Below are 17064 nucleotides of genomic sequence, written 5' to 3'. Positions count from 1 at the left end.
TTTTGCATGTAATACATCTCACATGAAAAGAGTAATTTAATTAAATTTTGATGACTGGTGTTTCCAGGATCTATACCTCAAATATTTTGCTTTTTATAATTATAGTAAAATTATTGACATGCTGAAGAGCCAACTCTACGAAACATGCAAAGAAATTCTAGGAATGCAGCTTGATCAACAGTGTTCCAAAGAAACATCAACATAAAACTATTTGTGAAGAAACAAATACAATGTTTAAAGAAGGTATCTGAAGGAAACCACGCTCCTTGGAGAAATGGTGATTCCAAGTCTTGGCAGAAAAATATAAGGTGAAAGGGGAACATCTTACTGTGTCAGAAAGCAAAAAAGCTATCAAAGATTAGGTTGTCTCAAAGGATGTAGAAGTCAGTTTAACGGTTTCCCACTGATCAAAGATGAACAACTTGGGCATCAAAGAGAATAGCAGATTGAAACACAAACATTATAAAAATTCAAGGCTGGGTGTGGTGGCCTCACACCTGTAATCCCAGCACTTTGGGAAGCTGAGGCAAGCGAATGATTGTTTGAGCCCAGGAGGTTGAGATCAGCCTGAGCAATGTGGTGAAACACTCTCTCTACAAGAAAAATACAAAAATTAGCCACCAGGCGCAGCAGCATGTGCTGGTAGTCCTAGCTACTCAGGAGGCTGAGGCTGCAGTGAGCTGAGAGCTCCACTGCGCTCCAGACTGGGCAACAGATCCAGACTTGTCTTAAAAAAAAAAAAAAGGAAAAGAAAAGAAAAGACAATGCAAGAGTTCAAATAAAACAACACTGATCACCTCCATGATTGCTACGGTTTCAACTTAATATTCTAAAATCTAGTAAACAGAAGAATCAGGCATTTTTTTCTTCCCTTTCCTCCACCAATGTTATTGTAGTTGTATCCAGAGAGTTTACAAGGACACGTTCTTTGCAAGAATTCCAGTTTGGAAGAAAAATGCAGGACAGATATATAAAGTCACCAAATTATAATCCATAATAATAAATGATGAGCCTTGACTGCTAAAAACCATTAGATAAAAGACTGATAGAGAACTTTATACCTGATAGGTTAGGCTGGCAACACTTAAACCCACTGATCAATTTCAACATTACTCAAAGTGGGACAAAGCCTCCTACTAGAAGCTAGTAGGAAGTACATCTAATAATATGAATAGTATTCCCCTAAAAGAGAACTGAACCTAATCAGTCCTCTAGATCTAACTGCAAGGTTATAGGAAATACAAGGGCCAGAAAAAAATGTAAAAAAAGACCACAAAGATGCAATCAACTAAATTCAAAATATGGAAAATTCTACAAGACCTAGTCTCTTCGATAAATAATGACAAGAAAAAAATAGGACAGGAAATTGTAGTAGGTTAAAAGAAACTTAAAAGATTCACTTTAATGTAATATTGTAGACCTTGTTTGGATTCCGATTTGAACAAATCAAAACAGGATTTTTTTCCAATATTGGGCAATATGAATATAGACTGGATATAAAGGACTTATTTTTTTTTAGTTAAGTATGATAACGATAATGTGGTTTTATTAAAAAGAGATAAAATATTTTCCATAAGAATAAAGCATGACATACATAGAGCAATTTAATTAGTAGATTAATATATAAAGAAATACCTTGACATGCACGTAGTTCCTTTCCAACAACATTTCATTTTTTTGGTAGATACAAGCTAAGCATCTCTACTCTGAAAATCTGAAATGCCCCAAAATCTGAAACTTTTTGAATGCCTATATGACACCACAAGTGGAAAATTCTACACCTGACTTCATGTGATGTTTGAAGTCAAAACTTTGTTTTATGCACAAAATTATTAAAAATATCATGGAAAATTACCTTTAGGCTATAAGGTATGTGTATGTGTATGTATGTATATATATGTATGTATATATATAACGTTTAGTCCTGGGTGCCATCCCCAAGTTACCTAATTATGTACATGCAAATATTCCAAAATCTGAAAAAGTCCAAATCTAAAACACTTCTAGTGTGAAGGCTTTCAGATAAGGGATATTCAACTTGCATTAGAATTCCAAATCACTAAAAACACTCTCACCCAACGTCCTACCTTTTAAGGAGGGTATTAAGGATACCTCAGTTGAGTAAATGTCAAACAACTAAGTTTTGTTTTTGTTTCATGATGTTTTCCCATTTATAAAGTAAACATACACTTCACATATAATACTTTAAAATATCACAAATGTATAATTATGTCACCATAAATGCAGTATTAAAAACTTACAAAACAGCCGGGCTGAGGAGCAAGCACGTTTCATGATCCTCTTCTTGAAGCACTAAACTTATTTTCTTTCCTGTAGCTTTACTTATAGATGTCTTGAGTTTCTTAGCTAGCTTTTTTGGTGTGTTGGTTATAGAAGATTCTTCTGTACAGCAACTATATACTTCCACCTTTATCTGAAAGTCTGGCCCTGCTTCATTACTAAAAACAAGGGCATTCATAATGTTAGAAATTTAACTCAGTAGAAAATAAAATTACAACATTCTTTTATGTTTATGTAACATTTAAAATCAGCATTTGACATCAGGAAAATGCAAATTAAAACCACTATGAGATACTACTTCACACCCATAAGGACGGCTATTATCAAAAAGGCATGAGATAAATGTTGACGAGGGTATGGAGAAAAGGGAACCCTAGTACACTGCTGGTGGAGTCATTATGGAAAGCAGTATAGAGGTTCCTAAAGAAATTAAAAATGGAACTACTATATGATCCGGCAGTCCTTCTTCTGGGTTTATACTCGAAGGAGATAAAATCATTACCTTGTGAAGTCATCTGCACTCACCTGTTCATTGCAGCATTATTCACAATAGCCAAGATATTGAAGAAACTATAAGAATGCAGCATTATTCACAATCGCCAAGATATGTCCACCAATGGTAAAACAGATAAAGAAAATAAAGTATGTGTGTATACACACACACAACAACCATTCTGCCTTAAAAAAGGAGATCTTGCCATTTGCTACAACATGGATGAACTTGGAGGATATTAAGTTAAATAAGCCAAGCACAGAAATAAAAACATTGTATGATCTCCATTATATGTGGAATATTTTTTTAAAAAGCTGAACACCATAGAAATAGAGAATAGAACTGTGGTTACCATGGGCAAGGATTGAGGGAGAGTAAATGGGGAGATGTAGGTCAAAGGACACAAAATAGCAGATATGGAGGATGAACAAGTTTAGAGATATAATGTACTGTAAAAACATGAGGACGAATGTTAATAAAATTGTGTTAGAGATTTTTGTTATGTAGATTTTAGCTGCTCTTGTCACAAAAAAGTAACTATGTGAGATGACAGATGTTAATCTGTTTGATTACAGTAACATTTTACTATTTATATGTATCCTGTAACATAGTGTTATAAACTTCAAATATACACAATAAACTTTCTTTTTAAAATAAATAAAAGACTGTAGGGGAGCCAAGAGAAGATTGCAGAATTTCCTCAATAAGTGCAAGGTTTATGGGGAAAAAGTAAGAATTTGGAATAAGTTTATGTTAAAATACGTTAATAAGACAGAATCTCTCAGTGTTTACTTAGCATCTAAATGGCCTGAGAGACTTACTGCAACTTTCAGAGATATCAGCTTCAAAACTATGGCAATCTTAATTCAATTTAACCAATATATACATAGGGATGTTAAAGAAAGAATAAAATACCCTGGTCATTTTGTTGCCAATACTATTTCTTCTTGTCATTCCTTTAATACATTTTTAAGGTATTTATAAGTGTAATTTTCTGAAATGACTGTTCTTCCAAAAAAAATCTGCTAAACCTTTAGTTTTCATTTCTTCTTTATAAAGAGTCACTTATAGTGTACACGTCACTGTGTCCCGTGACCCGCCCTGACTTTTGCACCTAATAACTATAAATAACATTTTACTATCTGGTTATATAGGGGAAAAAATATACTTCAAAGCATGAACTCCTTGAGAATGGTTGCTGTCTGGGTGATCTTTGTGTTCTTAATCTAGTATTGTGCCTGGAATGTAGAAGGTACTAGATATATTTATTAAATCAATATACAAAATTCTGCAATTTTAGCAAAAGTTAAGATTGGCTTTGCCCTTTTTCAGACACAATGAACTACCTTTAGCATTCAAGGCTGTGGTGGTGTTACTAACAATAAAATATACTTAAGACTGCAAAAGAGGTCCATCAGCAGCAGATGTTACTTGCAGATGGAAGATCCATCAGTTTCAGAGATTTAAAAAATGGAGCACAGACTTTTAAAGATATAAATGGCCAATCTATAGTTTGAATAAATCCCAGGAATAACTTCCAGCTATTTTTATAGTTTATTATTTGGCAACTTTTAAACATACAGTATTCCTGGTAATGACTAAAAAAGTCAATATTTAGAGAAAAACCAGAGATTCCTAAATATTGAATACTTATTAAAAACAATCATCATAACAAAAAGCACATTTTTCAACATTTATAACATTTGTCAGCAGTTATTTTTAGAACAATTTAAAATATTTACGGAATTCTCAAAAAATTATAAATCATGTGTTGTCTTCCTAACTTCTATTGTTCTTTCCCTGGAAAAAAAAGTCTGATTTTTGTCTCCATGATAAAAACAAACAATAGCAAAGTGATGTGAAGAAAAGGGCCCATTAACGGGTAATTTTGGCGGGAAAAAAAAATTCACTAGCAATAGTTGATAATGGAAACAAATGTATTCAGATAACCAAGAAAAAAGTAATTTTTTTTTAGCCTCAATTATATAAGCATTTGGGAATATGTTTTGGACCCTAAATAAATTCCTTTGGTTCAATACAGCTTATAAGGCGGCCTGCATTACTACTTATAACTCAGAACAATGCATTTTATTTTTCCAGGCTACACTATTACTATGAGACACTGGACCAGAAGCCACAAAATATGGTTTGCTGTAGGTTTTTTTAATGTTGTGTGAGTGGCAAAACTAGGCCTCTGAAATCTCACCTGTCTAGCTCATAGCTGAAAATGGCAAAAACCATGCATATGGGTTTTTATATTAATGGTTAGTAGCTATTAACATTTAGATCTAAAGATCATGTCTTGAAAAGTCTAAAATACAAATCCCACACTGATTTAGGCACACAGAACCTTTGAAGGAGGGCAGGAAAAACTATGTTAGTTAAAAATGATTTCTATGGCTACCCAAGGAGTTCTTTCTTGTTCTGTATTATGACCACAATAAAATGAGCCTGTAAAAGAGCAGGGACCATAAAAACAGCCCTGAGGATCACCCATTTTTTTTTTATTGTTTTGAAGTACATGAAAGAAGTGCACCATAAGAAAAAGAACACCCCAAAATTTCAAAGTGCTCTTCCTATAGCATGTACTTCAGGACTATCTTGTAAATAAAGTTGTTATACTACTTTAGTATTTCTGCAACCAAATATCCTACATGAGATAAAAATCCTGTTTTATGCTTAAATTATCTCTATATCAAATAACATTACAGGATATTCTGTTATATGCAAAGCTTAGTTAATAACTGAACTATAAGTCAAATATTTATTGCTAATAGTAATTACAATATTTCCATTTTTATTTTACATCAGAAAATTGCAGACAGAGAAAAGGACTTCTTCTGAACAAAGTAATTTTAAAATCATATTAAACATTTAAAGATCACTTAAACATTTAAACATTAAAATAATCCAAAGACCCAATAAGAACTTCCTTTTAAAAAAGAAAAATTTTAGATTTTTCTGTGAAGACTAAAAAATACTTACAATATGGTTACATTTTCAAAACATATATCTGTGATTGTTTTATCTACATTCACCACATCAGTATCAAACACATTAGCTCCCATTTTGAATAAACAAAAAATGGCATAGCATTGCGATCCTGGAGGAAAAATAAACATATTAAGCAACAATCCATGTAATAAATCATTATGTTAAAATCTACTTGAAAATGAAAAATATTAGCTTAAAGATTATTAATAGACTCTTTTCATACATTGTATATTGTAACCCTTAAGTCTTACAGTGACTGTTCTGCCAGTATATAGGAATACCTTACTCAACTAGAACACAACAATTAAACAAGGAAGCAAAAATAAAGTTAAATATATAGGCCTCTCAGCAGCCTAAAGAAACCACCAAACTCATAAATTTTATTCCTATTAAACTCCTTAAGCTTTAATTAATAGTAAACTTTATATAAACACACACACACACACACACACACACACTACTACCTCTGTCATTTTGGTTTCCAAGTCTATTTAAGAAAAAGATGTTTTTTATTAGAAGAGGTTAAGAGTAGGCACATTAACGACAGCAAAATATTTTCCACCAAACTAACAGCAAGGGAGGAAACCACAAGAAAAAAAAAAAAACAATAAAATAGACATGAGAACACAAAAAACATAGCTGCTGGGCCTTTTAATTTGGTGATGTTTTAAAAAGTATTAGGTGATTAAAGAGCTAAATCCTCATTTTGAGAAAATGTAGCTCCTCAGAAAAACTTATTCTCTTTAGTAATCAGAAAGCTTTACTTAATTCTCACATGTATTCCTTTGTAAAGTAAATTATATTTCCTAATTGAATAACAAACACTAACCTGATTTTAAATTCATATAAAACTAATTATGCTTAATATGATTCAGTTTTTAAAGTACAAGGAACAAAGCTATCACAATAGACAAGGAAGATAAAGTATTATCATATCTTTCCTGCTTTGCCTCTAACAGCTAGAAATCATTTGAGGTTAATTTCCATGACCTAAGCAATACATGGATTTGTAAAGACTATATAAAACCATAAAATACTGAAGGAAAAAAAATCAGATCAAGCTAAAAATCTTTCCTTATTTCATCCTGTTAAATAACCTGAAGTAATGAAATAAGGCAGAAAAATCTTCCAGACTCTGGTCAAATACAAGAAATGTTGGCTTTACCTTTATTCGTTAAACAATTTCTTCTGCTTTACCTTTATTTGCTGAACATTTCCCTTCCCCCGTTCCCACTCTGAACCCAGTACTCACTGTCCTTGCACTGGTTCCTATCAACAACTAAAAGTACACTACATATGCACTACATTAATTAGTATCAAGTAACTGCAACATATTTATATTAAAAATCAGAAAATGGTTCAAGATGCTGCTTATTCTTTCAAATGACATCAATTTCCTTCAGCAAAGCAGCAGTCTTTTTTCTCAATAATCAGATATACTACATGCTAAAGAAAACATTTCAATTACAAATTAAAATCATACATACGTTCTTTATTGCTGAAGTGATCAGTGTCTTTCCACATTAGTGGTATTCGAATATCTACAAAGAAGGGAAAAAGAAATGACAAGTAATAATCTTGGTAAGTTTTATTCTTTACAGTGACCTGAACCTCTGCATTCCATAATAATTCTGACTATTAAAGCTAACATAAAGTGTTACTGTTTAACAGCACATTTTCTAGATGTTGTTTATACTTTGTACTTTTATTTAATCTGTAAAATTACTGTGTGAGGTAAAAATATATTCTTCTTATAAAAATAACTGTTCTAACTCCATATATATCTGTTTCTTCCTTACTGATTAATGATGACATCTTTATCATATATGCCATTCTAAGTAAATACCTGTTCCTTGACTATACTTTTATGAATCTGAATCATTTATTAATTAGTCTAGCTAAATACCAACACCGTATTATTTTTCTTTTTTTTTTTTTTTTGAGAGGGTCTTGCTCTGTTACTCAGGCTAGAGTGCAGTGGTGCCACCATGGCTCACTGCAGCCTTGAACCCCAGGGCTCAAGCAAATCTCCCACCTAAGCCTCCCATGTAGCTGAGACTACAGGTGTGTGCCATCTGTTGCCCAGGTTGGAGTGCAGTGGCACGATCTCAGCTCGCTGCAACCTCTGCCTCCCAGGTTCAGGTGATTCTCCAGCCTCAGCCTCCCAAATAGCTGGGACTACAGGCATGTGCCATGTGCCAGTACCCCTGGCTAATTTTTTTCTATTTTTACTAGAGATGGGGCTTTACCATGTTAGCCAGGATGGTCTTGATCTCCTGACCTCATGATTGGCCCGCCTAGGCCTCCTGAAGTGCTGGGATTACAGGCGTGAGCCACTGCGCCCGGCTGCCTACTTTTTATACCTTTTTTTTTTTTTTTTGGTCGAGACAAGAGTTTCACCATGTTTGCCAGGCTGTTCTCCAACTTCTGGGCTCAAGCAATCTGCCCTCCTTGGCCTCCCCAAGTGCTGGGATTACAGGCATGAGCCACCATGCCTGGCAACACTATACTATTGTAACTATTGTACCTTTATAATATACTTACTAATCTGTTAGATATATTTCTTTTCTGAAAACAACTTATTCTTACTTGCTAATTTCTTTATATAAATTTTAGAACAAATCTTGTCAAAATCCCCCTTCTCCAAGTGTTTTATTAGTATTCCATTATCTAAATTAATTTAGGAACTGATAACTTTATAATATTGTCTTTATATAGAATAGCATAACAATTTGCCTTTACATTCTACTAAGGTTATTCTTGAATAATATTTTTGTTTTTTGGAGGTTTTATTGTAAAGGATATCTTTTTTGGTAATATATTTTCTAAGTAGTTATTGTTGATTTTAAGATAAAGTACCACTTTTTTGTATATTTATCTTGAATCCAGCCACTTTTACTGAATCTTTATTCATTCAAATAGAGTTGAAGTAAATTCTCTTAAGTTTTGTAAGTTTATAATCTATTACCTTTTTTTTCTTTTTTGAGACAGAGTCTTGTTGTATCACCTGGGCTCGAGTGCAATGGTGTGGTCTCTACTCACTGCAACCTCCACCCTCCCCCCAACCCCTGCCCCCGGGTTCAAGTGATTCTCCTGCCTCAGCCTCCAGAGTAGCTGGGATTACAGGCATGCGCCACCACACTCGGCTAATTTTTGGATTTTCAGTCGAGACAAGGGGTTCATCGTGTAGGCCAGGTTGGTCTCAAACTCCTGACCTCAAGTGATCTGCCTGCCTTGGCCTCCCAAAGTACTGGGATTACAGGCGTGAACTGCCGTGCTGGGCCTACAATCTATTATCTTCAAACAGTATTCAATTTATCTATTTTCAGTATTTTCACCTTTTATCCTTATTATTTTAGCTAGAATTTCTAAAATTGTTAAATTATATTGATATAACGGACACTGTAATTTTTTTTTGATTTTTATGAGAATGCTTTATTGTTTTGTAATTATGACTTGGCTGATATCCTGCCAAAAAGTCCACTTCTTCTTGCTTGACCACAGCTGCTGACTCATTTCATTTCACAACTGTACTTATTCACAGCTGTTCTTGCTCTGTTAGGATTAACAGAGCATTAACTATTTACACTATCATGGGAGGGACATGGATCCTGACTTCCTTTGCTGTACACCCACAACCTGTGGGTCAGCCTTCTTCTATCCCATGCCTAAGAGAGGAGGGTAGATATCAGCTCCACAAGATGAGAAGTTGGATACCGATTTCCCAGGTAGTCTTGTGCTCTTCAGACAGCAATGGATTTGTAACCCATCAACTCTATTTCTGAATTCAGCTTCCAATAACAGAACTTCCTTCAGGTTCTTGCAAATGGCTCAGTTTCAGTTTACAGTACTCTAACCTTTGTCTTGTTTTATGTCTTCAATGACATTTTAATGGTAAACTGAGAGAGTCATAATAAGACAGCTGACTTGATGCTACCAAGTCCCAGAAGTCTGTCTATCATTTTCAAAAGTGAAAACTAAGGTACTTGGTGAACTGATTTGGTTTATTCATTAAATTAGTAGTCGGTGACTAAGCTAATTACCACAATATAATTACGGTAAGTACTACATTTATATATGGTAAATATTTGGTGTTCAGCAGAAATAATAAGAGTAAATTAGTGATTTAGTTTCATAAAGACCTGGCCAGGGAGTGGTGTAGCTGGAAACAAAAAACCCAGGTATTTTCTGGCTATCAATGTACCAAAACATTATGAAACTTCGTTGCAAATATTCATCTTTACCAAAGCAAAGGTCACATTTTCATCCTAGTATCAAAAGAAAATGGATTTATAAAGGTGAATTCATTTTTTGTTTTTACAAACACATACAAGATATAATTAAGTCTAGGCAAAGATGAAAAGACATTACGTAAGTATCTGATTTTCTCAGAGTTTCCGTTCCTTAATTTAATTTAAAATTATCTTTTGGAAAGAAGAAGCACATGCAGAAATATGTTCAATTTTTACATTTGAGTAATTGTGGGCAGGAAATAGTTTTTTATTTTATTTTAAATACTTTTACTTAATAGACTCCTTCTAAATGTACAGTTATTTCTAATATTATGAATTGGTACAATCAATAAACTTGTGAAATGACAATAGATGTTGACTATCATGGCATTTGAGTGTTTAACAGCAACTTAACATATCTCATTTATATACTGAGTGGCACTATATTAGAAGCAAGAAATGAAGGATATGTTTAGTTTTTATAAAATCTCAAAGATGTACAGTAATTTATTCACAAAAAATTTATTACACATAATAAACAATACTACATAAAAGTACATGTTTGACAGCAAAAGGATACAAAGATAAAACATGTTTTGTTTTGTATTATAAAGATAAAAACTATAAATAACAATAAGACAAGCAACAAATTTTTACATATTCCAGTTATTTTCTGAAGAATATTGTGCTTAGCTGAATGCAATTCTTCAGATTTTGGCCATTTATGTACTTTGTAAAATGTAGGTCTACCGTCCTGTGTGATAATTTTGTTTATCCAGAAAAATATTACTAGAAACAGTTCCTTAGGTGATAGTGCCTCAAATGTAGCAGGCTCTCTAGTACAAGACTTTTGGCCAATAACCTAGTTTACTTAAGGACCCACGGAGGTATATACTGTTGTTTCAAAAATGTACTGACAAGAAAATAGTTGTAAAAGTGCATTATCTGACTACTGTATACACGAGTCAGCCATGTATTCATTTCAGTCTGTGGCATCTACAAGCCATTGTCTTTAGCTTCCTGAACCCTTTGGAGAAACTGAGACTGCACAGCATAAGTGCCATCTAGTGGTGAAGGGTCTCCTAACTGCATGAGGAATTCAGAGAAAGGAAACATCATTTCTAGCTGGAATGGTAACAGACATTATATTATATATAGATGAACAAACAGATCTTTAAGAGAATGTAGTTATTTCACAAGCTAATTGGGTGTCAGAAGCATGGGTTATGTTGCCAGGACAAGGAGAGAAATGTCTGCTAAAGCAGACAGCTTATGTTTAGGAGTAACAGAAGATATGACTAGAAAAAAAATTGGGTCAAAATGGAAGACTGAAGAAAAATGTGTGGTCTTTACACTACAGGCAGTGAAGAGCAGGCATTCATCCAACAGTCACTGAGCAATTACTATGAGCCAAGCACTGTGCTAGCTTCTGGGTATAAAGTGATGACCAAAATAAACATGGTACCAAAACCTAATGGAACTTCTGACCTAGACAAAACATTAAAAACATTACTATAGCTTCTGAGCAGGAAAGGAACAGAGTCAAAAGACTTGGGTTTGGCCCAGTTCAGTCACTTACCCTCTGAGTCTGTAGAAAATAACAATTACTCTACCTATTTTACAAGGGTGCACTAAGGAGAAAGCTGTAGAGTATATAATGTATAAAACAGTTTTCTTAAACTCTAAAGTTCTATATGAATGTAGCACATAACGCTGAAAACAGTGTTTTAGAAGAAATATTCTGATAGAGGCATGAAAAACAAAATGAAGAGAATGGAGACAGGGCATGAACCAAAATCCACCATGTAGTTATGTTATGGAATTTATTAAGCAATATAAAAGATTCATTTATAGCATACCTGATATGGCAATCTTTCCTTTACACGCTGTTCGTTCTTTACTTTCAAATTTCACATCACTGTCAAAACAAAAAACCTTATGGAAAAAAAGATCTTTTCTAATAAGCAATTGTTTTAACAGTGTTTCACAAATGTCGAAATATTAAAAGCAAATGCGTATCCATGAATAATAATGACTTCCAGTTAATGTAAACTATTTGACTCAAACTTTAAGATGTTTAGTCAACAGTTAGCAAGTTAAAAGAAATATTTGGAGCCACTCCCTGATTTTTCATATAAACTTTATATTCCTTGATGACTGTATACTGGTTACTTTACGATGAAAGACTTTTGTGACCACTTGTATCTGTAAACAAGATGTACAATATTTGTCCATGTCCCCAGAAGTATAATACCTTAGATCACAATTTCATAAACTACATTTCTAACTTACTAGATACAGTGGCCTGAAACAGTTAATGAACTTCCCAATCATGCAATTTGCTGTCCAGGAGTATCTAATCCATATAGAATCTGATAAATATCCAAAAAAGTACCCTCTGCTGTATAAATATCTACAGTTAATATCATATTTAATTTCTCCAAGATTCCAAAGAACTAAGTGTATGCTAAAACAATAAAGTAACAAACTAAGATGAGAAACAGAGTAGCTCTGTAGACAGAATAAAATTTAGAGAGAAAAATATTATGATTCAAAGGAAATTATGGGGATATAAGACACTTCCAAATCTGAAGTTAGAATATTTTATTACCATGAAAATTTTAAAATTAGATAGAAACAATCCAATATTTGACTGTTTCCCCAATATCCTATTTTCCTAATAAACTGCATTTAGAGATTAGCATTCCATTTACAGGGCAATATTTCCAAGACTATTCTTTGTATTTTTCATTCCTATTTAATTTGGTCAGCTAATTACCAGTTAATTTAATTTGTTACTTCAAATAAGTGATAAGACAGAAATTTGCCATTTGGATACTGCTGGATTCTAAGAAGGCTTGTGGAGAAAGACTGGATGGGAATTTGAAATGGGACGTTTTCAGAAGGAGATGACAGCAACACACTGCTTTCAGTAGGTCTGTTAAAAACACTGCCAATATATTCATTATAATGCATCCAAATATGAAAACAAATGTATCATCCTACTTTTTTGCCCCTTTACTGGATTAAACTCATAAGTATATAGGTGGTATATTTCAAATGAGCTAAAATAATTTACTGATGTAAAGTTCATAAATTTATAAGATATTTACATAGTATTTATAGAATTATACATTAGGTATGACTAAACTAATGCAGTATATTTAAAGCCATATATTCTTGGAATTCTATCTAATTACTTTATGGCCATATCTGGTATTAAAACTAGGGAATTCACTCAGTGAAACATACAAATAAATACTCATTGTTTATTTCAAAATAAAGTTTCATTGAATCATAAATTTTAAAGAGTGAAGTTCAACACTTTATATTAGTTTGTCACGTCAGAGAAGATTTTCTTGCTTATTACTTAAGTTCAATTCAACAGTTCAATTGAACAGTTTATTATTTATTTTAGTGAAATAATATACTGAAAGGCCCACTAGAAATTAAACACAAATCTCGAGTTCTTCAAACTTGTACAAGAAATACAATACAAACATAACTGGTTGGCATTTGAAAGTAATATTTCTAAAAACGCCTATATGAGCAATGCATAATATAAATTCTTCAAATACTTATTTTAGTGAAAAAGCACAAGGAAGCTCAAATATAGTGAGTAACTTAAGTATTATGGAATAGGTCACAGATTATGCTAAAGTTGAGATCCATTAGGTATTATTAAATTGGATTAAATTTGAGGCTTTGGCAGGCAAATGAAATTCTGAAATACTAGAACTACCAAAAGCAAACTTGCTGAATATTTACCAAGAAAAATTTCCCCCTTCCGAACTATTCAACTACCTGGCAGAGTATAGCTTTCTCCCCTGCAATTATAAATTATTTGCATAGGCATTTCCAGGACTGGTGAGCAAACTTATTATACACAAATATTGTCAAACTATAATATAAATTCAATTAACCATATAATCTTAGAGAATTAAGTCTGTCTTTTAAAAAATAAGAGGAGAAAAACTGAAGTAATTCAGCCTTAATTTTCTGAAGCTTGAATTACTTTCAATTCAAATAACAAAACTGCTATTTAGGGTACTAAAATGTGATGTTTTTCTAATTAATCCAAATTGACAATGAAATTGTTAAACACTATCTGTCTAATAATGTGCTACTGTAGCTAATAGTTTAATATAAATACTTGTTCAAAAATCTGCAATATTAATGCTAATTCTGAATGCTAGAATTAGAGAGCCAGCCTGAGGAAACAGAAAATAAGCACAAAATTACCAAAACAAAGCACAGCTAGATAATAGTGTACCTTATTCATATGAACCCAGTCTAGAGCATTATTTTGGCTGAGATTTGTAAATGCTAACTTAAAAGATAGAGATAAACATATAAAAGACAAACTTAATTTGTATTACTTATATTTCTGCCTGTAGGTAAATAAAATGACCAAAAGAGGGTGCCAATCTGCCACATTGCTGCTCAAAAATCTGTATTAAAACTGACTGAGTAAATACAGATTATCCTATCTTATACTGTTCCAAGTGGGAATTTAAAACAGCATTTCTTTGCCAAAATTAACAAGTTATAATGAGAAATAGGCCAATGATGAAAGCATTTTACATTTTCTTAATGAAGCACTAAAATAATTCTAAATGGGAATCTATTATTTGAAAGCAGGTTATAAAATCCTTTACCTCTGATGCAAATAAGTAAAGATTAAGATATTCAGAAACATTTAGCATGAAATTTTAACCCATCCTAAAACTATGGTATAAAATTTGTAGCTTCATAAATATCTTAAAAATAAAATCAGTAATGTCTTTAAATACGTTTTATTATAGAACTAAGAGTACACAATTTTCACTTCCAACCTATACTTTTCCTTTTTGAGTTATAGTACCTGAGCAATGAACAAAAAAACTGGAGGATGAGAGAGAGTAGTATAATAATCACACAAAACTCACAAAATTATTTTGGCACAATTAAAAATCACAATTATGTTAAATGACACACATAATTAAGTGCTATAAATGACACTGATTAGTATTGTTTTTACAAAGCCAAATAAAGCATTTCAGAAGTAAGTCAAGAAGCGATGAACTGGGTTGAGCAGGGGTTGCGGGGTGCGGGGCGTTGTGGGTGGTGGGAAGGGCACAGATGGAGGATATTGCTGAAATATAAGCTCCGTGTGTGCTTTTTTGTGTGTGTGGGGTTGGGGTGTCTATTTTGTTCAGTGGTCTATCACCAGTGCCTGGTATTCAGCTCAGTGCATTCTAAAGAACTCAATGAATGTTTAGGGACTGTTAAATGAAATAAGGATATGGTCATTGATGGAGCAGGCAGTAGACATGGATACTTAGCATTGGATTTTACTCATTATTAACTAATTATATAAGTGGGTTGCTATTAACCTTTTAGCCTCAGTATCTTTATTTGTAAAATGGGGAAAAGATTCACTATCTCACAGAGCTACTAAATGGATTAATATTTTAAATGTATCCTATGTCATTCTTCAAAATGTTACACAAATACAAGGACGACTTTCTGAGTATTTATATTTTTGGCCTCAGTATTTAGGTTGGGGCTCACATAGAAGAGGCAGTAAGCCATTAGTTAAAGTGATCAGAGAATGACTTACCAGTTCCTGTAAAACAGGAGTAGCCATCTAAATCAGATTTATTTCATACATTCTACAAAAGCCTTGAGATCAACAAGGAAAGCAAATAAAATGACCTACAGTCAACACCAACAGTATAACTAGAAAACAGAGACTTCTATGAATTTTAATTTACAGTAAATGCGGAAACTAACATCTGAAACCGTCAAAACCAGCTAGTAGAGGCCTTGCATGTAAGAGTGAGGTGGGCATTGCAAACCACAAGCAATATCAACTTAGGATTTCCCCTAGAAGAAGAGTGAATGGATCTAAGACCTAGTGGATACCACAGTACTGGTTCCTGGAGAGGTAAAAGAAAGGGCTCCAAAAGTACTTTGGTTCAAAAGTTAAGTCTTGTGAGCAACACAAGAATGAGAGAGGTGTCCTTTGGAGCCTTGGCTACGAAGAAAAAGGAAGAAAGTAGATGAAGTTTAAAATCCCAAGAAACACATTAGTATCAAAGAACAGAATATTAGCCAACCAGCATCCCAAAATACATCATTTATTAAGGAAACTACTCTTCACAGTTCCAATAATAAAAAACATTCTTGAACTAAGAAACCAAATGCAGTATTCTCCCCCTAGCCATGGTTTTGCTTTTCATGGTTTCAGTTATCCAGAGTAAACTGCAGTCTGAAAATATTAAATGAAAAATTCCAGAAATAAATAATTCATAAGTTTTATTATTTTTATTTATTTTTGAGACAGGGTCTCACTATGTTGCCCAGGTTGGAGTGCAGTGGCGTAATCTCAGCTCACTGCAACGTCCACCTCCCAGATTCAAGCAATCCTGCCACCTCAGCCTCCTGAGTAGCTGGGACTACAGGCACACATCACCATGCCCAGCTAATGTTTATGTTATTTGGTAGAGACAGGGTTTTACGATGTTGCCCAAGCTTGTCTCGAATGCCTGGGCTCAAGTGATCCACCAACCTCGGCCTCCCAAAGGGCTGGGATTACAGTCATAAGCCACTGTGCCTGGCCTAACAATTCATAAATTTTAAACTGCACACCATTCTGAGTAGTGTAATGAAACCTCACGCTGCCCTATAGGATGTGAATCATGCCTTTGTGCAGTGTATCCATGCTGTATACATCACCTGCTCATTAGTCACTTAGCTGCCGTCTAGATTATCAGACTAACTCCCAAGGTATCACAGTGCTTGTGCTCAAGGTCCATAGTAGCCTAATGCTATACCACAATGCCTATGACATTCATCTCATTTAAACTCATCACAAAAGCAATTTATCATCTCACATCATCACAAAAAGGGTAAATCAGATATTCTGAAAGAGAGAACACATTTGCATAGCTTTTATTATAGTATATTGTTATAATTGTTCTATTTTATTTTTATTAGTTATTGTTGTTCATCTCGTACTGTGCCTAATCTACAAATTAAACTATCATAGGTGTGTATGTG

The 17064-nt window shown here is 33.4% G+C and overlaps 1 protein-coding gene across 2 annotated transcripts in view; it reads right to left on the bottom strand.

Annotated features, from left to right (window-relative positions):
- Positions 1 to 17064, bottom strand: part of RTKN2 (rhotekin 2) — an 81447-nt gene that overhangs the window by 39670 nt on the left and 24713 nt on the right. For both annotated transcript variants that reach the window (XM_033208362.1, XM_033208363.1), the window contains exons 3-6: positions 11880 to 11938; positions 7276 to 7329; positions 5780 to 5897; positions 2262 to 2459 (exon numbers count right to left, since the gene is read on the bottom strand). In XM_033208362.1, coding sequence (XP_033064253.1) covers positions 2262 to 2459; positions 5780 to 5897; positions 7276 to 7329; positions 11880 to 11938 — 429 coding nt within the window. The remainder of the gene's footprint in view (positions 1 to 2261; positions 2460 to 5779; positions 5898 to 7275; positions 7330 to 11879; positions 11939 to 17064) is intronic.

Source organism: Trachypithecus francoisi, unplaced genomic scaffold, assembly GCF_009764315.1.
Source record: "Trachypithecus francoisi isolate TF-2019V2 unplaced genomic scaffold, Tfra_2.0 Lachesis_group9, whole genome shotgun sequence".
NCBI classification, from domain to species: domain Eukaryota; kingdom Metazoa; phylum Chordata; class Mammalia; order Primates; family Cercopithecidae; genus Trachypithecus; species Trachypithecus francoisi.
This window is presented reverse-complemented; position numbering and strand designations above follow the sequence as displayed.